The sequence below is a fragment of the Mizuhopecten yessoensis genome, unplaced genomic scaffold (genome assembly GCF_002113885.1).
Source record: "Mizuhopecten yessoensis strain PY_sf001 unplaced genomic scaffold, ASM211388v2 scaffold1513, whole genome shotgun sequence".
Lineage (NCBI taxonomy): Eukaryota > Metazoa > Mollusca > Bivalvia > Pectinida > Pectinidae > Mizuhopecten > Mizuhopecten yessoensis.
Genome location: NW_018404084.1, coordinates 36,147 through 62,673, shown reverse-complemented (window position 1 = coordinate 62,673; position 26,527 = coordinate 36,147). Strand labels below are relative to the sequence as shown.

Here is a 26,527-nt window from a genome sequence, read left to right as displayed (position 1 = left end):
TAATCTTCAGATTTCATAAGAACCTATTAAAAGATTTAAACATATGACGCCTCTGACCTTGATTGTCTAACAAGGACATTAGGTTGAAAGTGGATCAAGGTCATTCATTCAAACTAACATGGTAGTCCTTCATCCCAGCATGCTACAGGCCCAATTTCAGTACACTGGCCTTTTTGCTTATTGAAAAGAAGTTGCTTGAAGATTTTATGACATTTGACCCCTGTGACCTTGAAAGTTGGTCAAGGTCATTCAGCTGAACAAACTTGATAGTCCTTCATCCCAGCATGCTACAGGCCCAATATCAGTACCCTGGGCCTTTTGGTTATTGAGAAGAAGTTGTTTGAAGATTTTAAGACATCTGACCCCAGTGACCTTGAAAGTGGGTCAATGTCATTCATGGTAGCCCTTGATCCCAGCAATCTACAGGCCCAATATCAGTACCCTGGGCCTTTTTGTTATTGAGAAGAAGTCGTTTGAAGATTTTATGACATTTGACCACTTTGACCTTTGAAAGTTGGTCAAGGTCATTAATTTGAACTAACTTGTTAATCCTTCATCCCAGCATGCTACAGGCCGAATTTCAGTACCCTGGCACTTTTGCTTATTGAGAAGTCGCTTGAAGATTTTACAACATTTGACCCCTGTGACCTTGAAAGTTGGTCAAGGTCATTCATTTGAATAAACTTGGTAGTCCTTCAACCCAGCATGCTACAGGCCTAATATCAGTACCCTGGGCCTTTTGGTTATTGAAAAGAAGATGTTTGAAGATTTTAACATATTTCAAACCCTGTGACCTTGAAAGTTGGTTAAGGTCATTTATTTGAACAAACATGGTAGCCCTTCATCCCAGCATGCTACAGGCCCAATATCAGTACACTGGGGCTTTTGGGAATTGAGAAGTTCTTTGAAGATTGAAGACATCTGACCCCTGTGACCTTGAAAGTGGGTCAAGGTCATTTATTTGAACAAACTTGGTAGCCCTTGATCCCAGCATGCTACTGGCCAAATATCATCTTCTTAGGCCTTTTGGTTACCGAAAAGAAGTTGTTTAAAGCAAAATGTTGACGCCAGACGGACAGACGCCGGACGACGCACAATAACATAAGCTCACTTACCCTTTGGGCAGGTGAGCTAAAAATCACACGCTCCAAGTCAATATCGGTTTTTATCGGTGGACACGTGATGCACTCCTGGCCAATCACTTGTCAGGAATAATATGAAAAAATAATAAGGCATTTTACTGCAGGGTGTAAAAATATTAGAAAATTAGTTTAAAGAAAAAAACAGAAAAAAACATATTGACAAAATCTACACAACTAAATGTAATGTATGCATGCCTCTACAATATACATCTGTATCTACAATAAAAAGTCTTTTTTTAAAAGTATTTATTAGTGAAATTACTTTCTGCAGAAATGGCCTGTTTTTTTCAACAACAACCAGAGTTCATGCGTGGGTCATCAGCGGACAGCCCCTGTGGTGTATCTTGACCTCTTCTCTGTAGGGAGTAGGGGTAGCACTCACTGCAGTAGCCTCTTCTCATTCCACTGCCAATATTTTGACACCCATCTGTCTTACAGAGCACACGATTCTTCAGGTTATTTTCCACGTTAGACATGGCTGTTTGGAATGCAGCGTTTTGTGAAGTTGCAGGGGAAGATTGCGGCTTAGAGAGGTTGTTCATGTAGCCTTCATTTGGGAGGCCCAGCACAGGGTTGGTTTGAAGAGGTGGTTGTCCTGGCATGTTGTACAGCGGCTGATTCTCTGCCAAATTGTACTTCATCACCTCTCCTGCACTGTACATATTGGAGGGAGGAGGTTGAGGCTGAAAGCCAGATGAAGCTATCCGGTAGTGTTCTGTACATCGGAAGCACATATTTGGGTCTCCATACTTGTCGCAGCCAGGCTCCAAACAGTGCTGAGATTGAATCATAGGAGGAACGCCACCCTGAGTTACAGGGGCATTGTTGTAAGTCCTCGGTGGCTCCACTGTCCTGTTGTGTGGTGTTAAGTTAGATAACGTAGGTGTCTGTTTGAATTTAGCTTCTATTGGGACCCTTGCAACTGAAACAACAGTAAAATTATGTTTCATACATATGTGCATAAGTATTAATCTTTCACATAATATAAGATCATAGAAAATGATACTGTTCCCAAGTTAATCTCCCCCACCTACAAGTCAATGAGAATGGAAAGGATATTATTCAGAGTCCTCACGAAGTAATTTATAATCTTAAATATACTCTATGGTAAAACACAAATATTAAACAAACCTCGGTGGAGGTTAGAAGTATCATCTAGACATCATTTTTGTAGATATTGATGTTCATGAGACAATTTCTTACTTGACTTATAAATAAAACATTTTTGTTAGGAATAAATAAATGTGTTTTATTGTATATAATTGGTACTATATCTTCAAAGTTTGTACCCCTCCCACCCACATCCTCTACATTCTAACACAGTCTCAGTCCTGTTTATCTCCCCAAATCAAAATCAGAGAAATCGTGGTAGTTTACGGGAACAATGTACATCAAAACAATAGCAAGCTCAAATGTTGATCGTTCAATTAATGCTCCGTTGATTAAGTAATATAAATCAAGTAATTACAAATCTTGTGTCAGAGGACGTCAACTGTCAGAAACAGCCAATAGTTTCCCGTTGAGTATTGGTGAGAAATTGAAGTTTACTTATAGTTTCACCTGTACCAGCAATACATTTAAATATACTGTATACTAGTCGGACCGTAAGTGGGGAACAAGTCAGTAGCCATTTCCTTTATAATTACCTTCCTTATAGCACCGAGAGCAATATCCATTTGTCTTCTTGCTACCATGAAAGTCACAATTCTCCTTCTTACACTTAGGTCTCGAGGGTGAGTAGCTCTTACCCTTTTTTTCTGCAATAGAACAAAGTTAGGATGTTAGTGAACTCCTTTCCCTGATGTCTCCAGAATAATTATATTCTTCTTAGGAACAAATTATCCATTCTTCCCAAAATAAATCAAATGATTACAACTGGTCTGCTGCAAATATACACCTATGTCTTACTAATGAATACAGCTTGAAATGTATGCAGTGCTATATTTTCATGTTTTCGCCAAGTGCAGAATTCACGGAAAACATCAGTCTGTTTCTGTCATTTTCACATTCCGGATGCTATTCTATCATCACATGACTCTGATGTGACATATATCACAATTTTAAAGCGATAGTCTTGTTGCACTGCAGATATATTTTATTTAGATTAAACTTGGCTTGATATATCCAACCAACTAGTAAGTATATATGCAAGTGTAGTCATGCAATTTAGTTTAAGTACGTAACTTGCTAATAAAAACAACAATGCTTCATCATTTTAAACCAGTCAAAGAATAGAGGGCAGAAATTGCCTTTGAAAGAGCAGAAAGTGACAGTATCTCATTACTAAAATATCTGATATTGTAACACACTGACATTTTTAAACATTGCTGTGATATTTTTAAACAATGAAACATCATAATGGGTCTGTATCAACATTTAAAAAGAAAACTGTAATTATTATTAATGGAATGCTATATTAATTGTCTGCAACCTTTTGATTTATGATAATATTTGTCAATAACTGCAATGTATCGGTTGTTCCTTGTACCAATTCTGTCTTTAAGTCAAACTGTTACTGTTTGTCTTTAAGTCTCAAACTAGATCTTACAACAATGCCTAGAGCTGAAAATTTAGCTGCATTGTTGAATTTGCAGTTAAATCCTTCTGTGGCGAGTATGAACGATAACATTGCCATGTAAACAATCTGTTATACAGTATATAATTTTGTGCGTAAATTGATCATGAATTAACTTTTGCATATACAACAAATTGTTGGATACATTGTAGTTTATAAACATGAAATCACACATGCTTCCCTATACTAACCACGGCGTGGTGAGGGCTGCTCTTCTAGTGACCGAGTCTGTCCCTGACGTAGGACCTCAATGCAGCTGTCACACAGTTTGTTTGGTGGGTAGATCTTCTTGTTACACAGTGGAGAGGCACAATCCTTCTTGTCCTTTGATGTCGTGACAATTGGATTCATGGATCTGATTTCTGAAGTGTTCAGTTGTGGCGACGTTGACTCTATTGTTGATTCAGGGATCACGGGTCCGTGCACCTCAACTCCTTTTATACATCTAGTCCAGCAATCCATGCAATACCCAAAGTTGTTAACTAATCGAACACCATGGCATCCTGGAGTAGAGCAGAGCTGTTTCAAGAATTCTGGTGACTCTGGTGACACTGGTGGTTGTCTTTGACCTTGCCCTTGACTCGGACCAGCATTGTTTTCCTGGCTGAATGTTCTTTCTCTGATGATAGCATAAGAGCTTCCTGATGATTGTACAGAAATTTGCTGGTGACCACCTGCTTCAGGGTATGGCAGACGCTGACCAGATTCCTGTGGCGAAGGAGTCCCTACAGATGAGGACTTGTTGGGAGTTTTGATTGCACTCTGAACCACATGTGTCTGTGATGAAGGCCCTGGACTGAAGACGAAATTACCTGAAAGAGAGTGGACTTCTTCAAACTCCTCTACAGATAAAGCTGATGGTGCAATATCAAGTTTACCAAGTTCTCTGTTTGGAGGAACTTGATCTCCCTCTCCAAATAGGCTATTTTCATCTATGCCTTCCGCTCCATGTGACTGAACTACAGGTTCTTCGTTCTGCCTAACAGCTGTTGCAGAAGAACCAGTAATTTCTCTAATAGGGGGACCCTGTGGATATGATGCCGGTTTTGATGGCAGAGTGTTGCTTACTTCATTTAACTGTTGAGAGCATGTAGGGCAAAACGGATAAGTGGACGTGGTACAGAGGTTCACACACTGCACCGTATTTTTACAACGCTGATCTTTCATGAATGAGAAATTCATACCCTCAGGTGGTTGCAAGGCACTATTTCCCAGGGCTGCTGGAGCTTCAGCTAGTCCAGGTGCCGAAGTAATGTCACCATGAGTAGCAATAGCTGGCAAATGTCTTTGCATTGCAGTAAAGTATACTCCCTGTGAAATGAAGAAGTCTTTACATTCGTGACAGAATGGGTGTGTCTGAGTAGAGCAGTGATTGTCACATTTTGGATTCCTACACTTCATTTCCATGACCGCGATATTTGGTGGAGCTGAAGCCCTTGCCCCTGCCACTGGTTGTGCCAACTCTGATCCCTGTGTCTGAGGATTACACTCGTGACAGTAGGGATATGTTTTTTCAGAGCACCTGTTACCACATTTAAGATTACTGCAGTTGATTCCCATGACGGACAAGTCTGTGTAGCTTTCCTGTCCACTTAATGTCAGCGGTGGAGCTGACGGTTCGTTTGGTAAATTCCTCCCATGGAGTTGTGCCTCTTGCTTACCAAATTCCACTGTATATTTAGTAAAACAGGCTGAGCACATGTGAGCTGTTGCCGGTGACCCAAACATTGTACATCCAGACGTAATACATAGCTCAGGATCTCTGCTTGTGGGGTTGGATATGGGTTGCTTTGTTCTCTGATTTCGATCATGTCTTGCCTGAGGCGTACTTGGATTGATTAGCCTTGTGGTAGAGGTGGGTACTCTCTCACTAGCACAAACCACTACCTTGCCACTGATAGATTTCTGCATATTCAAAAATATCCTTTCACATTCACGTCTGTGCATACTAACAATGTCTAGTTCATCATGTATGGATTGATGCTGCAATACTACTCCTGGAATACTGTTAATTGATTCATCAGAAAACCTTGGAATATTTTTCACATACATATACTTTTTCATTAAGTCAGCAGCTTTATGTTCTTCTTCTCTCAACAGAAATCTGACAGGCAGGGTGGTATAGTCTTCCATGATTAAGGGGAGAATACTCTGACTAGACCCCTCTCCATCAGGACTATTGGCCTGGGTGACCAGGGGTGCAAAGTGGTTCAGACTATATCCAAGTATGATTGGTGTCTTACAAACATCTGAGTGTTTTACTTCCAGAGGTAAATATATTCCAAACAAACAGTTTTCCTGCATGCTATTCCCATACACTGATCTCACTGTCCTTTCAGCCAACACTATTATGGGCCTTTTGAGAAGATTTGCCAGCGCGAAGATATGTACACCCTCCAGTGATGGGTATGGTGTGCCTGCTGTTTGTGTCCCAGGCTCCAAAACATCACCAGCCGCCCGAACAACATTGTCCCACTCCGAACGAAGGTCCTGTCAAAACAAAAGTAAGTTTAAAATACAGTCACCAGGGGTAGTCTTACAGCTTCAAAATAACAACATTAATATTTGTTAAAAAATGCTGTCTTACTTCTGATTGTACCACCAACACAGGAAAATGTAAGCACAGCTTCATTTCATAGCTTGTCTACATATATTTGTATGTTCGCCATCTCAACTTCCCAGAAAATTGTCAAAAATGTTGATTTTGTCAGAAAAATTCATGAAACCTAACCAAACTGAAATGGCGACCAAAAAAGGCTGACTAAACTACAAAAGATTACCAAGTTGCAAGTACCATGAGTGTGTCCAGAATGAAATTAGTGATAGCAGACACTGACCTTGACCTTAAAGGGGAAGGGAGGTTGACCTACTGCTGTGTGAAGGTCAGCATGTATTACAACACAATCAATCTAGAGCTCAGCAGCAGCTAACTATGACTACGTTAATGCGTTGAATAAAGGATGGAACAACACACGTCTATGTTTGACATGTAAGAACTTGACAATGGCAGACAGACACATTGTTATATGCAAATTTCATGTTTAATATGATGTTTGCAATATAAAATTTTATGTTATTTTTATCTTTGTCTATTCTTTCATCAATTATTAGTAAATTGAAATTGGACTTATTATCTTATTACCTGGAAGTTGAAATCTGACTGTTATTCAACTAGTATCCTGATTAGTACAAGGGATCATGGTTCCTCCCTGGGTTTTTTCACTCACCCCTTGACCTATCATCATCAGGATTATAACTGATAGCTGTACGCTTCTTGATACTTATGCATGTGATTCTTTGTTCTTTCTATGAAGCATTCAATCACATGCTTTGAAGTATAATGAAGCTGTGCATACTCCTATGAACCTATAGGAGGATGAGCCTGTTTGACAACCTACACATTAACAATAAAAAGTTTTTCCAGTGGAATAATACCACAGAGATGTATCAAAGCTTATCTTACCAGGGAGGTGATATCATAGTTGAATTCTCTTGGGTGTTGTTTCTTGATTTCATCCTGAACATATTTCCATCTGTGTTGAATTTTACTTGACATCCCATTAGACAATGATGCATCCACTTCAGACAATGTCAAATACAGCAAAGTCCGCAGAAACTGCTCACTGTCCTCTATCCCCCACAGTGCCAGGGAGACAGCGTGTACCAGGCAGTTCCCGTCACCTGCAAACCAATATGTTGATACAGTTATGATTCTGTTTCAGTCACATAGCATATCACATACAAATACAGGATACATTATAATAATATGTATTTAAAAATTGCAAAAGGGTTTTACATTAATTATCAACTTGAAAATTATAAACAAATATTGAAGTAATTCCAAAGTCACAGTAGAAAAAGTAAGTCTTTTATTTGAAATTTTTTGCTTTCAAAATTTGGATATAATATTTTTTCAGTTCTCTGGGATCAGCCGTCAGAGATCTAAATCAAATAATATAACATGCTGGCCACACAAAGATTGCAGTGATGTAGTAGCCAATCCATGTAACTACTCGGTGATCAATCCACAATAAGTTGTTTTTTTTCTGTATTTTTTTTTAAACTGCAATATTGAAAAAATTTGTCCCATCTTATTGAATTTCACTATCTCCAGAAATTCTATTAGTCCAACAAACTTTTTGTACAAGCATGGGACTCTGACATACTAGATCTATCACTGCCTTTCAATCTAATTAAAATCAGATCCTTGGATCTGATTTTAATTAGATTGCACTGCCTTTCAACCTCCCTCGCATTCTAAAATTACCTGTTGTTGTTATTGGGTACAGGTTTTTAACTCCATTGCACCAGTTGATGACCTTGGCTGTTTTGAGGTCATTTTTCATGTCCAGGTCACAAACACTGATGATGTACTGTTGTTTGAACTCGCTTTGGAAAAGGTACAGTGCTGGCAAGCAAACAGTAAACTTTTGGAAATGTCTAAACGATGCAATATGTACATCTCCCCTGATACGGTCACGTAGTTTTCTAACAAGTTCTGGTGAAGTTTCGGAAAACTTTTTCCTGAACAAAATAGTTGGTCTATCCATGTCCAAGTTATTTCTCTCATATCATAGTATATGTTTCAACTGAAAAATACAACAGTAACAAATATAAGACAAATGCATGCATTAATATATTGTTCTTGATAATGTGATTAAAAAGGACCTGGAATACATTTCGGTTTTTCAAATGATATAAATCAAAATGAAACTCATCAAAATGTTTTTAAGCAGCACCTGAGCTTGACAAAGCCTTGCTATAACCAGAGACGTATATAACACATGGCTTTATACGTCTCTGCTATAACGAAAGCTTTAATCTTGTTTCATAAATTGAAATCTCTTATTAAAGAGAAACTGATTTCAGATCCTATAAATGAAAAAATGCACAGCCAGACGAGGATTTGAACCTGTAGGACCTCCAAGCTGTAGGCAGATGATCATGATCTACCACTTGAGCTAACCTGCAAGGTCACCAAATCAACCCAGTCAAGCTCCACTACATATGATTTCCTCTCTCCTTTTCCCAAGTCTTTGTCCCAAAGACAACACTATTTACAATCCAGGTTTGGTTATTCCCCTTGCCAAGCATTTACCAGGTACTGTAAACAACGGGGTACAGTCGTTTCGGTACACGGTAGTTTCGGTCCTTCAAAAATAAGAGGTTTCGGTACTTTTTGTAAGTTGTTTCGGTACTTCAACAATTGTTTTGGAACTTCGTTTTTTAGTTAATAAATATTTCTCATTTGTCATTCGTTTATTAGTTAATAAATATCATTTATTGTTGGTTGTTTATTTAACGTTTGCTTTTGTAGTTGTTTAAACAATCAAGTCATTGTTTTCGAACTTCAAACATGATCCCGCAACATACGCGATGGTTGTTTATTTAACGTTTGCTTTTTTAACTGAGCAGCTGAGTAGATCGGAGTAGCTCCGAGTAGATCGGAGTAGCTCTTTAGGAGAGAAACTCAACGTTGAGGGAATTCACCAACTTGTCATAAAAATGGCAGTTCCGATATCAAATTTATCACAAAACTCATCATGTCTTTGGATGATACGTGTATTCAGTGTGACGGCATTGTTCTGATCTAGGAGAGAAACTCGTATTATAGCACAAGTTTGACTTAGAGTTACTTCCTTTGAAGGTATACAGCACGCAAAAAGTGGTGACGTTGACTAAAACTTGGTACCAAAGTGTGTTTTCCATAAGTACCGAAACAACTTTCAAAAGTACCGAAACGACTTTCAGAAGTACCGAAACGACCGGGTACCTAAACGACCAGGTACATAAACGACCTGAATTCGTAAACAACTACATTATACCTGTAATTCAAGGTTTTACTCGGCTAAAAATATTTGTCTTTAAACTTGAATCACTGTCCATGGATATGTCTAACGACACTGTATCTAATATAACTTATATGATGGACATTCCAATTTACATTATATGTGTAGCACCACAATGCTAAAGCATATACAATATGTTGATGTTATATTTATATCAACTGTAAAAGATACCTCCACAACCAGGATGTCGTGCTATTATCAAGTACTGCACGGAATGCTCTAACATATGTATTCACGTACAACTGCAATAGTGATTATTGGGGTGATATCTATATATATATGTAGTTATCGGTTGTTCATACGTAATGTTTATTATAAATGTATACGTAAAATTGCATGGAAAATGTCAGACGCAAAACAATAAGCGACGCACATATGTTTATACGCCCACTTACATACACATACACAAGCAGTCACCTTTCGGGTTGTGTTAGATTTTCACAACGTATTTGATCAGTTTACGTTAAATTTGGACGGAGGACATGTTACCATTACATTTTAACCCAAACTGTTCCTCCTATTTAGAATATAACATACAAACTTATACTTACAACGATTACGAAATGTTCAAAATACGACTGTTGGCAGCTGTTCAAGGAAATTCTTATAGGGAAACCCCCCATTTCACCCAGCTCTGAAAATCCCCAGAAAGTTTCACTCTCTTGGACCTTATATGTGAAAATTTAAAGTAAATGTTATTGTTATGAAAAGCGTTCCTCGTGTTTACAGACTAAATCATTTTTGACCATATTTAACTCTAAAAATACTATGTCAAAATGTATGTCGTGGTTTTTTCATATTAATGCAACAAATTGGCTAACACACTGGAAATCCCCCATACAAGTATCTCTGCAGTGGAAAGCGGAAGTTCAACATAGTCATTGCATCACCGTCCGTTGAACGCTTATAATGAATGTTTGTCAAACGCTGAAGGAAGGGGAAGGAAGTGCGTACATGAATCTTATGTCTACACGGTAACCACAATCTGCCTGCCATCGGAGGACACATATCAATAGGCTCAGTGAATGTATCGGTAGGAAATTCATGGGAAAATATACTGTATATGCATGCACGAAAAGTGTACGGATGGATATATTTTACTGGGCATACTGTCTATGATATATATATATATGATACAGTAACCGTTAGGCCTACAGTCAGCTGACTGTAGGGTAAAGTATGCACATGCACAGCCAGTAGTTTTTAAGCTAGACTTGCCACCTTTTGGCTGTAGCATTTTTGCCAAGTCTTGATTTATTATAAGATTTTCTTTTTCTAACACCCCAAAGATCTAATAACAACAACTGTACTAACAGTTACTACCAAAACATCTGACAAGAGACTTCAGAGACTGAGAGAGGCCCTAACATACTGTCATAGTACAAGGGCTCACTATTGCCACAAACTGGATTGACTGCTACACTCTCTGGTAGGAACCAAAGAGTAGCAGAAGATGAGAGTTATGACTCTGTCTCTGCCATGTCCATTCTGGAGTAGTGATCAGTTCTTTAAATGGGTCACCCAGCTTATTCTTTTTATATATATATATATATATAAACACAGATATCTCTGTGGGTCTGAATGCTATACAATTCAACAATTTGCAGATGACAAATTGGCATGGATATGTACAATGTATCTGGTTGTCAGTTAGAACAGCAATGAAAATGCAATGTGTTATCTGGGACTAAAACAATAGAGCCCCTATATTGTCCATAAGTACACCCTACAGGGACATATATTAGAGCATGTAGATCAGGCTTATATATATATAAGTATCTGGGTGTCGCACTACAATCTGACCTCAAATGGGACTCCCAAATCATCTGTTCAAAGGCTTAACTATTCCACATGTACATGCACCCTATATAGGCTTTTGAAGCCAAATCTTAAAATTGGCACAACATCAGCCAAAACTGTGCCCCATTTAGATAGCAGACAGCCATTGACAAAAAATCTTGTTTAATCATGCATGTTCTATTACATTGTCAGTCATAAATTAAAGTTGCTATCGTGAAATCTGACAGACTTATCCCCCCAGTCAGAATCCTCTTTCTAAAACTTGGACGAGAAAAGTAACTTTCTTCCCTTGAACTACATAACTTAGTGTTCTATTCTATTACATTGTCAGTCATAAATTAAAGTTGCTATCGTGAAATCTGACAGACTTATCCCCCCAGTCAGAATCCTCTTTCTAAAACTTGGACGAGAAAAGTAACTTTCTTCCCTTGAACTACATAACTTAGTGGATAAGCTCCCTCTAGATATTGTGTCTAGCCTGACAACAAACTCTTTTAAATCAATTTAAGTGTCTACTGTCACTATGAAGCACAAGTAATATTTTATCTGTAAAAAAAAATATGAAACCTTTCCTGTTTCCACATAAACCTTCCTCTGACATTTTATAATCTTCAAAATGTTGACAATAAGTCAGTATCCTATACATACAGGGTATACTATTAAGGTATTTGTAGGATCAAACAAATATTTTGAAATTGAACAAGACTGTATACTAAATTTGAATACATTAGCACATTTTCCATAAGAATTTGAGATTAAGTCATATTGGACTTGATTAATATTGTGATAGATTTTTAGTAGTGTCCTTTAAAAAGATATTATGTACAGTGTAAAATAGTGAATTTGCTTAAAGGAGGGCAGAGACTTTTTCTACTTGTCTTGAGGGATATGCTGGATCTGAAATATATCATAGTGCTGACCTGAGGTACAGTACACATATCTCTGCCCCCCCCCCCCCCAATTTTTTTTTATTTCAAACCAGTTGTAAACTAAGTGTATTGTTACATAATATTTATTATGTATTACAATAATAGTTCCTGTGACACAACATTGTGGTAGCAATGCTATAGTGTATGTAACATTAGCAGTGTGTTCGTACACTAGCTTATTTGAGTTGCTAGTGGTAGACGAGTTTGGCATAGCATATTTTTATACAGAAACTGCAGTTGTTGTTTCCATTATAGACAATTCTGATTAATGCCACCTGGAACCATGTCCCTAGCACGGACCGTCGACACTGTGGTGCGAGCACTGCTGACAGTGATTGGCCTGGTGATGAAGCCCATTCTTGCTGTTGTGTTTAGTGTCATTTATGACTGGAGATCAGCAAAAGTTCCACCAGTGCAGGAGGATTTATGTCTAAAGAGTGCCACAGAACTGGCAAAACTCATCAGGACTAGAAAGGTAGGTATCACAAGAGTGCCACAGAACTGGCAAAACTCATCAGGACTAGAAAGGTAGGTATCACAAGAGTGCCACAGAACTGGCAAAACTCATCAGGACTAGAAAGGTAGGTATCACAAGAGTGCAACAGAACTGACAATACTCACCATGTCCAGGAATTAGTTAAGTATCACAATAGAGCTATACAGAAGTGACAGTGCCTGTTACTCAAACGTATTGTACCTTTTTGTCACCTCTGGTCATTGGTGTTCAGACTTCAAGCCAGATGTAGATTAGAGTTATAATTTATTTCAGAGAAGCTAAACCTATGAGTCAATGAGTATGAGACAAAACAATGATTTAAAAACACACCAAACACACATGCATACATTGTCATTAAAGTGAACCACTAAAATGACATCTCTGTCTTAAGAGACATGATATATAAATGCAGACTCCAGCATTGGATCCATATGTAGTACACAGTTTTGGCAGGAAATTGTATTGAAATGTCCATACTGTGTGCATTGTCATTTGGTTCATTGACAGACTCATCACCAACAGACATAAATTATGAAACAGAATAAATAGACAAAGACATACAGCGCAGTAGTTGATATCGCATAAACAGCACTTGCATACCTGTACACATGCACCCATAGTACATGCATAAATATCATGTATTAACAAGTATTATTGACTACATAGGAAGATTATATGTACAAGAGAGCCATAGAGCTGCAGACATACAGTGGGTCCATATTAAATTATTACGAATTTAAGCATCACTGTTCTGCAGAATTGGCTTCATCAGTAGAGAGCTAGCTGTGTATGGCTAAAAGATAGAACAAAGTGCTTGTTGTTTATAAATTTCAACAAACAAGATAGAGTGCAACAGTAGTAAGTCACTTACCAGTATATTGTAGATACAGATACATTCGAAAAACATTAGTATGTGTTAAAGTCAGGAAGCCATTGAAGGTGAGACTCAAGCTTTCAAAAGAATGTGACAACCTGATGTAGCTTATATATAGTTAAAAGTCCAAGTGCTCTAAAATTGTTTTACAATCAGCATGACTGATGAGGGAGTCAACTGAGGTACAGTAAATCCAGATCTACTCTACAGGCTTTTTTTTCAATACTTGCAAACACTAGTACTAGATTTACTGTAATGGATTGTTTTTGCGAGGCTGCTGAGGAAGTCGCTGTGTACCTCAGTAACTGTAGATTATAATGGATGCTTTTTGTGAGGCTGCTGAGGGAGTCTCTCTGTACCTCAGCAACTAGATTTAACTGTAATGGATGCTATTTGCGAGGCTGCTGAAGGGGTTGCTGTGTACCTCAGCAACTAGATTTATTTAATGGATGCTATTTGCGAGGCTGCTGAGGGAGTTGCTGTGTACCTCTGCAACTAGATTTTCTGTATTGGATGCTATTTGTGAGGCTACTGAGGGAGTTGATGTGTACCTTGGCAACTAGATTTACTGTAATGGATGCTATTTGCAAGGCTGCTGAAGGAGTTGCTGTGTACCTCAGCAACTAGATTTAACTGTAATGGATGCTATTTGCGAGGCTGCTGAGGGAGTTGATGTGTACCTTGGCAACTAGATTTACTGTAATGGATGCTTTGGATGAGGCTGCTGAGGGTGTCAGGGTAGTTACTTATAATTTGTTACTTGAGCAGTCTAGTTCTGCCATCTTGTACAGTTTCTATATTCTTGGTCAGTCTGACACTATAGATTGCCTTTATTGTTACCTGTAACTGATGAGCTAAAACAACAAACTTTTTTAGTATTGTTTGGTTTTATAAACCCTTTAGATATCTTTGGATTCCAGAAGATTTCTTAAATAATAATATCAGAGAATTTGAATTTATATTTGTAGGTTAAAGCTGTTGATGTGATGGAGGCCTTCATCAATCGGGTAGGAATAGTCAATCCAATGGTGAATGCAGTCACTGCCACCAGGTATGAGGCGGCCATCCTAGAGGCAGAGGAGGTGGACACGAAACTGGACAGTGGGCATTTAGATAGTCAATACTCCCAGGAAAATGCCCCATTTCTTGGGGTCCCCACATCTGTTAAAGAAGCTTTTGCTCTCAAAGGTAATTGCAAAATAATGTATTGCAATTTAGACAGAGATGTAGATTATTATGGAAATGAGTCAAAAGTTCTTGATAAACGTAGAAGCTTTTGGACATTTTTATGTCATGAAACTTTATAACTCATGTCTTCCCCATTAATCTGGTGAGCTCACATTTTGGCAATATTTAATAGAATTTCACAAGGCATACTTCATTTTACTGCTCCTATTTATCTTTATAGGCATTATACAAATGGTTTTACGATTCAGAATTTTATCATGCTGTTTGGTTTGTCCGTCTATTTACATAATATCCTGTGATCATATTTTTTTTATGAAGATTTGCATGTCATGAAATGGAATGAGATACCGGTATGACTTGTCAAAAGTTAACAAATGAAGTAGAACCTGTCAAAAGCAATAAAAAGAGGCCAGGACAGTCCCACTTGTACATTTCTGTCAAATATTTTGTTAGTGATTGCCGTAAAGTGAGTGTACATGATATGTAAATGGACAGTACATCAATTGAACATTTCAATAGACTTAAGCTGTATGTAATATTTGTCAGAATATGATTGTTCAAAACACCAAAATCATTTAACATGCGTGTATCAATCGTTTCCAATACTTTTCCTACTTTTTTTTCCTGGACAGGTTTACGACATGCTTCTGGACTAGTGAAGCGTAAAAACAAGATAGCCACCTTTGATGCTGAGGTGGTTGCTCGCCTAAAGAAGGCAGGGGCCATTCCATACATTCTCACAAATGTTAGTGAGCTTTGTATGTGGTATGAGTCGGCCAACTATCTCAATGGTCGCACATGTAATGCCTACGATACCTCTAGGATAGTAGGGGGCAGCTCAGGTAAGGATTGGTTCATGCTCTGGTGATATTAAATTGAATGTTATAGTTGCACAAAGCAGAAAGACTTTAATAATCAGTTTATTTGTGCTTATTATACCTGAAACAAAACAAGTTTACTCTTAAAAGTGCTTGACTAGTTTAAATGAAATTTTGCACACATCTTTCCTTCACATAATCATATGCATACCCGCCGAGTGTCAAGTTGTTTCCATTGGTGAAAAAGAAGAAGAATAGATCCGTTTATATACTTAGCCTAAGCAATCCCTACTCCTTCAGTCCTGTCCAATTAAAATATCATCTGTGTCTAATTGAACAACCCATAAGTTTTGATTGCATGCATAATTTGAGCAAATCATTGTTTAATGCTTTTTAGTGGTGATTCCTTACTATACATGTTTACAGGTGGTGAAGCCTGCATAATATCCACAGCTGGAGCAGTGATGGGTGTTGGATCAGACATAGGGGGCAGTATCAGGATGCCCGCCTTCTTTAATGGTGTGTTTGGACACAAAGCTTCTCGAGGTAAGGCCCAGGGCATTTACAGACATACCACTACTGGCATTACCATGCTAACTGAATAGGGTTATAAAGTATAATTTCACTTAATACAGCTTCTTTGACATTACAGAACACTTGGAAGGTTATACGTTTTTGCCAGAAAAAAAAATTTGATTATGATATATTATTGAAAATATACATCAGGAATTTATTGTGTTTTTTTTTATGCCTGTCAATATACTTGATGGGGTGTATTATAGTGCGGGGATCATCTTGTCTGTCTGTCGATATTCTTTTAATAACTCTTTAACTTTACTGGGTTATGTAGTGCAAATGAGTCTTTTTTTCATTTAATTTTATTGTTTTCTTGTGTTTTAATACAAGAATGCATCGAAGGATTTTAAGCATGTCACTTTGTAATGGGACAGGTATAAAATTGATCCACCCCTATAGTTCTCTTGATTATATTTTAAATAGGCATTACATAACATGTAAGTATGCTGTTGACCAAAATGTTCAATGAAACCCAGTATAGATTTTTAAAAAATAGTTAAACATGTCCTGTCTATACTTACGAGTTGTGATTTATATTCAGGTTTGGTGCCAAATGAAGGACAATACCCGATTGCCACAGGTGGGGAGAGAGCTCTTCTTAGCACAGGCCCTTTGTGTCGTTATGCTGAGGACATCCTTCCACTCCTCAAGGTGTTTGCTGGACCCGAGTCGTCACACAAGGCTAAACTCGATGACCAGGTTACACATTTACACTACTCCAAATCTGAAATTCATTCATTGGCTAATCATTTAGTATATTCTTTTACAAAAAAATCTCATTGTTTGCAGATTATTGCATTTTGTTAAATGATTAAATTAATTGAATTGTTTTCCCAAGACCTCAATATTTGCATGAAAACATAGTAGAAATTTCTATTTTTGGAAGCTTTCAAATAAGCAAGAAACAAAAATCATCCGATTGTGGACTGCCAATTGAAGAACAGGAGATTACAAGTTTAAGATGAGAAAATTATGAATTACTCATTTAAATATATAAATATATGTTATGACTATGCAACTCCTTATTGTTACGCTGTAGGTGGACCTGAGTAAGTTAAAGATCTACAGTATGTTGGACGATGGAGGAAGCCTATTTGTCAGCCCAGTAGATAAACAACTGAAAGAAGCTCAGTGCAAGGTAAGGTAGAAATTAAAACCTAGTCAATCCAGGCCTCAAAACGCAAACCCAATTTCCAGATATTGTTTTCTCATGATAATTTGGCTTTATGACTTTTTACAATTCTTAGATAAATGTGTTGCTTTTCACTGCTGCATCAGATTGAGAAATGTTTAAGTTGTTCCAATAGAAAAAAATGAAAATACTTGGCTATTAAATTGATTTTATTTTGTCTTTGATGACTTTCGCACTCCATCTGTTTTACTCGATTTCTTGTGAGATATTTTAATCAAAATGTTTTGTAGGTGGAGAAGTACCTGGAGGAAAAGCTAAAATTGAAAGTGGAGAGAGTAAATATACACCGAATGAGGTACGGTCTGGAAGTATGGACTGCAAAGATGAACTCAGGAGGAGGCAAAAAGTTTGCGGAGTTCATGAGTGACGATAATGGCCGTGTAAACTGTGTGGTGGAGCTACTAAAGTGGCTGGTAGGCTGCTCCCAACACACACTGCCTGCCATAAGTCTGGGGATCGTCGAGAGTTTCTCTATGCCCGAGACAGACAAGAAATTCCTCAAAGTTTTTGACAAGTTAGAATTGGATATAACCAAACTGCTAGCTAACGATGGAATTCTGCTATACCCAAGCCATCCCAAACTTGCTCCATATCATAACGAACCCATACTCTACCCTTTTAACTTTGCATACACAGGTGTGTTCAATACTCTTGGTCTGCCGGTGACCCAGTGCCCTCTAGGGCTGAGCAAGGACGGCCATCCTCTAGGTTTACAAGTGGTGACTGGTATGAATAATGACAGGTTCACAATAGCATTGGCAAGGGAGATAGAGAAGGGCTTTGGCGGTTGGGTGAAACCATAAAGTTATATTTTATAAGTGTCCCACCTATACTACTAGAAACCCGTCCATCGGTCAATAATTTCTGGGAAACATCAAATATTTTGTTCTCAAATATTTTTGTAATCATACTGAAATTGGGTTTGTGTCCCACTATTAACCCTTTCACCCCTATGTAACTTTAGTAGACTCTACCATGCATTGGTCTGGATGAGTCCATTATGGTCTACAGTGGTGAAAGGGTTATTCAGAGTTATGGGTTTTTGTTCATACGAAAGGTATGGCTGGAGGTGGGGGACTATGGGTTGATTAGTCTGCCAGATTCCAACCACATTTAGATTTACATCTGTACTGAACGAGTAGGCCTTCAAACAAAAACTTGTTCAGAACAACTTAAGGGATTTTGACGAAAGTTGATAGAAAGTATCCCAATACCAAAATGATTCATTGCTACAGATGAAGGAATTTTAACCTTATTTCAGATGGAAGATCCCTTGATCCGATTCAATACTGTGTAAATGAAAGGTATGGTTCGTTTAGCCAAAATGGGAAAATAGTGCAAATGGCTATGCTTGCCCCTGGTTCATTAAAATATTTACAACAATGTAATAAGAAGTTCAACCAGACTCATTCTGCATAAACTTTGTATAGTCCTGAACATATACAGGAGCTGTAATTTGTTGGTTGATTGAAAATCCAAAATCACCATCTTGTCTTCTGACTGGTTGAGACATATTTACTAACTTTGAAGTTAAACATGTCAATTTCAGTCAAATTTTGTGCAGATATATCTCTTACTGCCCTGAGCAATTGTTATATTTCAAATGTTTAGTTCCATATGAAATCTAAGATAGCCACTATGGTCACAATTTTCAGAAACATTTCCAACTTTTTTGTTCAGATAGCAAGTAAAAACAGGAAAGAAATACAGGTCTCATGGGCATCCTGATCATATATTCCAAATGTGAATACTTAAGTTTGCAATTGTGATAATGTTTTACAGATTAAATGTGTTATATGGGTCTTATTGTTACATCATATTATATAAGCTACAAATAGATATGACATGATTTAGTATTTTTGAAATCCAAATGCTATATCTAATATTTTATTACCATTGCTGTAGGGAAACATGAGAACTGAAGTAATCAGGAGATGGCGAACTATTGGATTGATTGCAATTAAAGTCTGTCATGTTCAGGTGTCTGTTTCAGTTATATTTAAAAGATGCTAGAGAAGTGTGTTCAATATCATAAGAGTTTTGAAGGCAGATTAACGTTTTTAAGAAAATTGTCATGCACTTATTATGCTCTGTATGAATACAAGTGTATCTTTATATTAAGACCTAAGTTGTTTTAAAATAAATCAGTAATATAAAACACTACAGAAAGTTTTTTTACAGAAAGGTTTTTTCATCTTTAAGTTTTTTGGACAGAATAATGAAAAACACTGATTTAACAAAAACCTTGTTAGAATCAGCAGAGCTCAGTTGGCTACCATTTAGACTGCTGCTATTTATATATCAGCATTTCTGTCAATACATTATTACATAAAAGGACATTTGATTGATTTTTTCAGACCCTGATTTCAAGCCTGTGATATTTTATATGCTGCTGACTGTAACTTCATGGTATATAGGTATTTCTTACAGATTTATGTTTTTTTATGTTTTTGCTTTATAAAAAAGAATGTGATGCATTCATCTATATTGCTTTACTGCAGTATTAGGTATATTAGAGTCAGAGATTTTAATTCTTTCTGGTCACTTCAAGCTATTTTATTTACCTCATCTTCACTTGAAAAAATATATGTAATGTAAGAAATTATTCTACAGTGTATGTTTACTATATTGATCTCAAGGTAAGAACCTGTTGTAACTGCTAACACTTGTTTTTGTCATTTTGTTGTACATGTCGCATCATAAAATAAGATTAAAAAAATGTTCGAAATATTTCTTAGAATTTTTCCATTTTCATTTAGTATGAAAAGAAAAGAAAATGTAAAAAAATGTGTTCATAGAACTATTTTCACAGAATCAAATTTTGACTGTTTCCTAGTAAAAGACATCAGAGTTTTCTTGTCTGAAGTTGAAGCAAGGTGTTTGCTTCACTTTATGTATGATTGAATGAGGTAAAAGGAGATGTGATTCTAGGAATTTCATTTGAAGTCCACACTATGTGGTATAGGACAAGTTGATCGAGTGTAATGATAGACAATCTATATATATATATATATATATGTGTGTGTGTGTGTGGCACATTATCAAAGATCCATGTCATAGTAATGTACAATTGTACTTAGCATACTTGCCAATTTACCTATTTAGGAGAGAGACTACTGATTTTGGACCTTTGAATTTAATGTTTCCAACCAGTGAATTTCTATATTCTAAGGTCTAATGATTTCATCTGAGAGAACAACTCAAAATATGTCATATTAAACTTGTATTGTGTCTCTAGGGGGTATATACACACGTTAATAATGTTTTTAATTTTGAGCACATGGATTCTCCTCATGGAAATTTTAAAAGATTGGCAAGCATAACCTAGTACACAATGCCTTATTTTACATTCCGTACTGTATAGTGACTTCCTTGTCGGTATACTACATTTGTTCATTATAGGCCTAGGGAATGTGGTGCTTTAATGATATATTGTCTATATATAAAGGTATTTCATCATTCATGACGATCCTCTTTGTTTGTTAATAGGTGTAAATATGTATTACATTTGCCTGGTTACATCCTATAAACTATTCTGATATGAACATATATAGCTATATTGAAGCTACACATTTCATTTCGTGTATATATATTTAGATTGTAAGGGAACATTTCACTCCACCAAGGTCTAGTTTAAATAGTTACTGATTTAACGGCTTTGGTATGTTTTGTTTTTTAAACATTCCACTCGATGGGTCTTAACATTAATCAAAATAATATTTCGGTGTAAGATGGTTGAGTAAGGTAATATACAGGTCATGAGTTGATGAGCAGTCTTTAGTTCTATATATGTACACCTAACCTGTGCTTTCACCTTTATGTTACAAAGACATTTAGAGGTATATGTTATGTACATTCCAAAAGTGTTATTTTGTTTCTTGTTTTCGGCTTGTTTAAGGACCATCACTGTTTAAGTTGTTCAAAGTCAACGACAGGCAGTAATAATAGACGTCTACTACAATACATAAACCTTTATGAAACGTGTGCTGTAAGTTTGTTTACTAGTCAATGGAGCACTTTCTAATACTGTTCACAAGAATCAATAGAGCCAAACCCGCTTGATATTATTCACAATATGCAATTAATGGAAATATAGCGAAAACAAAAAGTGAAATTTCAGTAAAAGTAAAGGGACCAAAGAGATTATGCTTATTGGATCAGGTCTGTCAAATAGGGAGATATTTGTACAGGATATTAAGGACTTCTACCCGACCCATGAGTACAACACATTATCACTCTTTCACAAATATGATATTTCCCATACATTTATCATTTCTTGTTGGGGTTTCTCAGTATCGCTATTTACATGTGTGGCGCATGTATTTTGGGTTTTTGGTGAAATGCCTGGATGTGATGCGAATTGAGAGACGGGACACAAGTATGTGCTTTTTTCTCAAATATCTACTTTATATCCAACTGCATGTTAATACAAATTTATATATGAATATTTCTGTCTAATTCTATTGATCATACCCTATACATATTGATGTCTGATTCCACTAGTCATACTCTTTAATCATTCTACGTATATTATACACTCCCAATTCTCTCAATCCATACTCTGTAGATATTCACATCTGACTTCTAATCATACTTTCTATATAAATATTGACTAATGATTCTATCAGTCAATATCGTACTGGTCTATTGACTTTTGATTCTATCAGTCAATATCGTATTGGTCTATTGACTTTTGATTCTATCAATCATTCTTCATAGAAAGACTAACTTCCGATTAGTTGATGTTTGAATGCAGTTTTGGACACAAAGTATGCATACCATTACTGTTCAGGGTAATAGTTTTACTGATACCATTACTGTTCAGGGTAATAGTTTTACTGATACCATTACTGCTCAGAGTAATAGTTTTAGTGATGAACTCATTACACTGATACTTTATATTATGTTTTATCTTATCGTGTGGCTGATGATATGTGTTAGGTATAGTCGTGTATGATTTAAGAATTACCAAATTGAACGGACCATGTGGGAAAATGACGGGGCAAAATATATGAATAACTAGTAAGCAAGATGGTATTGTTTTCTGTGATAATGTACGGAACAAATATTGTTATTATTTTCCTTTGCCTTCTTATTTTTGTTTTATTTAATGTTTCAGTCACTTATGTAATATGTTGTTTCGTGAAACAACTTTGTCAATTTTACTGAATAAAATGAAAAACAAATTGCCCCAAGGTGTTTGTTCCCTTTCTTAAGTTACAACATACATGTTCATTACGAATATGTTAAGTGGTTGACTGAAGCATTTTAATGGATTTTTAATGTTATCAGTATAGACTTAAATAACGTATTAATCAAATAGATCATCGTTATCCTATATACAGAAATACCGTACCGGGCAAATACACTGGCAGTAGTTTCTATGTAATCACAGGATTAAAAAAAAAGGCCGGACATATGCAGAAGATGACTAAAAACATTCTTATTCATATAAAAATAGGTCTTTTTTTCATAGAGCCACACACTACAAAAACACTGATTACCTCATCGTCTGTATAGCACTGATTACTCAGTATTTGGTTAGTACAACACACACACACAGATCCCTAGTCTAACTCTACCATTTACATTATTACCATCAATATGGCATGTTAGACATTGTTACATCTCAAAGTGAATATTTTGCACATTCAGTGGAGGAAAAACAAATATGCCGGCGATCAGTAAAGGTTATAGGAAAATCACTGCTCGGAAATCCAACAATGGACTTGGATATTAACTCAGCAATGTCAGGAGTGCACATTGTGCTGTTTTACACATGAAAATCAAGTTAGCAGTGCTAGGACTCCGGTGTGCTGTTTTACATGTGCAGATCAAGTTAGCCCGATAGGGCTTTCGCATGGTGCCTTAAATGATCGTCATACACCTACACAAAATTGATACCCAAGACAATTTGGAAGTGGTAGAATCAGAACATCATATCCAATAACCTTAACTCATACAATGTAGAAAAATGGAAATATAAATGATCTCTCTTAAAGTCATCTCAAATATACTGTTAACATGTATATTTGTCTACATATTTAATTAGGTATGACTGATCTACGCCTCGACAGGAATCACGTTTCAATATACAGTAGTCTGTTAAATTGTATTCAAAATTTGTTGTCCTTTATTGGGGTTAACTGGACACAGAATATTGTTATGTTTAAGAAAAAAAGCTCTCTTACCTGTCGTTGTGAACAGCTGATCTAAGCGAAACAGGGGAATTCCCTTCTGGTATGTTTATAAAGCTGCGTCACCTTCCTGTTACAAATATATGTATAACGTATATAAGTAAAACCCTACAAGCCTTGCCTTCGGAGTCGGTTACATTATCTGTGGGTTTAAATATATAGTATATACAATATGTACTTACCATAAGAACCAATATATAATAAAGATAAACTATCAACGTTTCGACGAACCTACACCATCCTATAATTGAATTATCGACAGTCTCTTGATATTACCATTAGTTTTTATCCGGATACGTATAAATAACGTCCGGTATTATCGTGTTACATCGTATATCCTTGGTTGTTTCCAATCCCAAAATACAGAAAAGTGTAATAGCATTAGTCATTCTATTAATTTAATTTATTGTTATTGATATAGTTTGCAGTGTTCTTAATCTTGCAAAGCTATTGTCCAAATTTATTTAGTATCATACACAAATTATGCATTTTTTTTTATAAATACGTTATTGTTTTACAAATTGATTACAACACATATGTCAGGTGTTCATGTTTTCAAATGTCAAGGAGTTAGTAGAGGATTGTATGTTATGATTAGTTTCTATACGTAATTCATGCTAATTATTGTTGTGCAATTTACCACTACTTTGTGTGTCTTTTCAGACCGTGTTCATTGCTGAATAAACATATTTAAAGTAAACTGAACAGAGTCCCATTTAGTTAGCTCTTTTAATAGAAATAAAACCATGATGTAAAGAATTAAGTAGCTTACCTGAAATGCAAATCGATTTCGAACCCTTTATAACATCTCTGTAGAGGTGTCCATAGTCCATAACACGCCCTTTGTTTTACTCTCTAATCTTTTGAAATACAAGTGAACTAATGTACCTTAAATTTCATCTCCTTCCCCGGCTACAGAAACGGAGGACCGAGTCTTCGTGTAGAGCACCTGCGATCTAGGATAAATATGACTATACATTAGTCACAAATCAGGCCAGGGTCGTACAGTGAAGCATCTCCATCAAGTAATTAGTATATTGCTAAACAGGTGAATACAAATATTTCTCGATACTTTGAACTGACTTGTGTTTTGTTTTAGTTTAAATACCTAATAGAACTTTCAAAGGAGAACTATGCTACTCAAATACATTTCTTAGTGTGTCGCCCGACACGCACCTGTCTGTTCGATCACTGAAGCACGTACACCTTCCTTATAGTTACCGTACCACAGGGTCACCAGTTCGAACAAATTACCACCGTTAAGTGTTTCTCAGAAACGCTCTGAAGGACATCCGGAAAATGAGCTGAGTATTGACCAATATAAAAGCTGTTAAATTTCATCATTATAAAATGAAAATCTCCCAAACGCTTCGTAATCTATCTATTTGTAGTACACTATCTATATGCTGATACAACAATGGGTACGCTGATATCACGACAAAACGTTCAAAAAGTATGTTAATCGTCATAGAAATGAAATAAGATACATTTGTAGCTACATGCAATGCAGTTATCATCCTAATTATCTAAACAATGACCACTTACCTATTGCATAACTTAGAATAGTCCTGACTATACCATGAGCTACACATAAACTATCCAAATACCGAATCGCATCATATTCTGGCCAAAACCAAAACCACCAAGTAAGTGACTAAATCGAAAGACAAACTTGAATGTTCTCCCTTGAACTGATTGAGGATTTTCATCATAGATTCCTACTTTCGTTTTAGCCTATGTCTACTTTGGGTTTAAAATAACGTTTGATAGCTACATATCTATTACAAACTTTTTAATAACACATCAGAAATAGATACAGGACTTTGCAGCTCTCTAGAAGAAACAAATAGGAATTAATGGGTCCATAATTAACTTCATGTTAAACCCGAACATCACGAGGAGAATACGTATGTATTGTATGGGATATAAAGATAAGGACAGATTTCGTACCTAAGCACCAACATTGTCACCGAGTAGTTTTCTTCTAAGAATCAACTTTAGGCTTGTACATAATAGACACGTTAGTATACATTGCAATTTTTCTTATATCCACTCCAAAAAGTGTCTGCATGCATATGTGTCAGCCCTTATCGAGTATAAAGTATCATCGGCTTTCCGAGAGTTACATAAGGGTTAGTCTATTTCGCAAAATCCGATGTACGCCGCAGATATTACTGTCGACATCGTGGCAAGTTTTACAACTACAGTTTATGTATACCATTTATTCGGAAAAAAGGGCCTCACTTACAACTGTTGTCGTTTACTGCAATGTCTCCTCACTTACAACTGTGGTCGTTTACTACAATGTATCTTATCGTTCAACTGTTGTCGTTTACTGCAATGTCTCCTCATTTACAACTGTGGTCGTTTGCTGCTATCTCTCCTCATTTACAACTGTAGTTGTTTACTGCTATGTCTCTTATTGTACAACTGTTGTCGTTGTCTGCAATGTCTCCTCATTTACAACTGTAGTCGTTTGCTGCTATCTCTCCTCACCTACAACTGTAGTTGTTTACTGCAACGTCTCATCACTTACAACTGTATTTGTTCACTGCAATGTCTCTTATCTTACTACCGTTGTCGTTTACTGCAATGTTTCTTTTCGTAAAACTGTTGTCGTTCACTGCCATGTATATTATCTTACAACTGTTGTCGTTTACTGCCATGTATCTTATGTTACAACTGTTGTCGTTTACTGCCATGTATATCATCTTACAACTGTTGTCGTTTACTGCCATGTATATTATAGTACAACTGTTGTCGTTTACTGCTATGTATATTATCTTACAACTGTTGTCGTTTACTGCTATGTATCTTATGTTACAACTGTTGTCGTTTACTGCCATGTATATTATCTTACAACTGTTGTCGTTTACTGCCATGTATATTAT

The 26,527-nt window shown here is 36.5% G+C and overlaps 3 protein-coding genes and 1 long non-coding RNA gene across 10 annotated transcripts in view; 2 read left to right on the top strand and 2 right to left on the bottom strand.

The window, feature by feature from the left end:
- Positions 1 to 804: 804 nt before the first annotated feature.
- Positions 805 to 10,803, bottom strand: LOC110463768. Its single transcript, XM_021518622.1, has 6 exons — positions 10,733 to 10,803; positions 7,985 to 8,280; positions 7,181 to 7,398; positions 3,909 to 6,207; positions 2,789 to 2,899; positions 805 to 2,064 (listed from the first exon to the last, which is right to left on the bottom strand). Exons 1-6 carry the CDS (start codon positions 10,801 to 10,803, stop codon positions 1,430 to 1,432), a joined length of 3,630 nt encoding a protein of 1,209 aa, XP_021374297.1. The 3' UTR covers positions 805 to 1,429.
- Positions 10,506 to 22,630, top strand: LOC110463799 (fatty-acid amide hydrolase 2-like). 3 transcript variants are annotated; one of them, XM_021518675.1, is made up of 8 exons: positions 10,506 to 10,540; positions 12,551 to 12,770; positions 14,634 to 14,853; positions 15,486 to 15,695; positions 16,098 to 16,217; positions 16,789 to 16,946; positions 17,287 to 17,385; positions 17,670 to 22,630. In XM_021518675.1, the coding sequence occupies exons 2-8, from the start codon at positions 12,564 to 12,566 to the stop codon at positions 18,240 to 18,242; spliced, it is 1,587 nt and encodes a 528-aa protein (XP_021374350.1). In that variant the 5' UTR covers positions 10,506 to 10,540; positions 12,551 to 12,563; the 3' UTR covers positions 18,243 to 22,630. The 3 variants fall into 3 exon arrangements, with proteins under 3 accessions (XP_021374350.1, XP_021374339.1, XP_021374359.1); XM_021518664.1 differs by having other exon boundaries at positions 10,512 to 10,599; XM_021518684.1 differs by lacking the exons at positions 10,506 to 10,540; positions 12,551 to 12,770 and adding an exon at positions 12,819 to 12,876.
- Positions 16,885 to 26,527, bottom strand: part of LOC110463848 — a 15,100-nt gene continuing 5,457 nt past the window's right edge. For 2 of the 4 annotated variants that reach the window (XR_002464437.1, XR_002464438.1), the window contains exons 2-4: positions 24,409 to 24,592; positions 23,631 to 23,706; positions 16,885 to 16,971 (exon numbers count right to left, since the gene is read on the bottom strand). This is a non-coding gene — a long non-coding RNA (uncharacterized LOC110463848). Of the gene's footprint in view, positions 16,972 to 23,630; positions 23,707 to 24,408; positions 24,593 to 24,812; positions 25,159 to 25,181; positions 25,306 to 26,527 lie in introns of those variants that run through there. The other 2 variants (XR_002464436.1, XR_002464439.1) reach the window with 2 other exon arrangements.
- Positions 25,431 to 26,527, top strand: part of LOC110463814 — a 4,163-nt gene continuing 3,066 nt past the window's right edge. Inside the window, exon 1 of one of the 2 annotated variants that reach the window (XM_021518694.1) lies at positions 25,431 to 26,255. In XM_021518694.1, the coding sequence (XP_021374369.1) occupies positions 25,706 to 26,255 (550 nt within the window). In that variant the 5' untranslated portion in view covers positions 25,431 to 25,705. The other variant, XM_021518703.1, reaches the window with a different exon arrangement.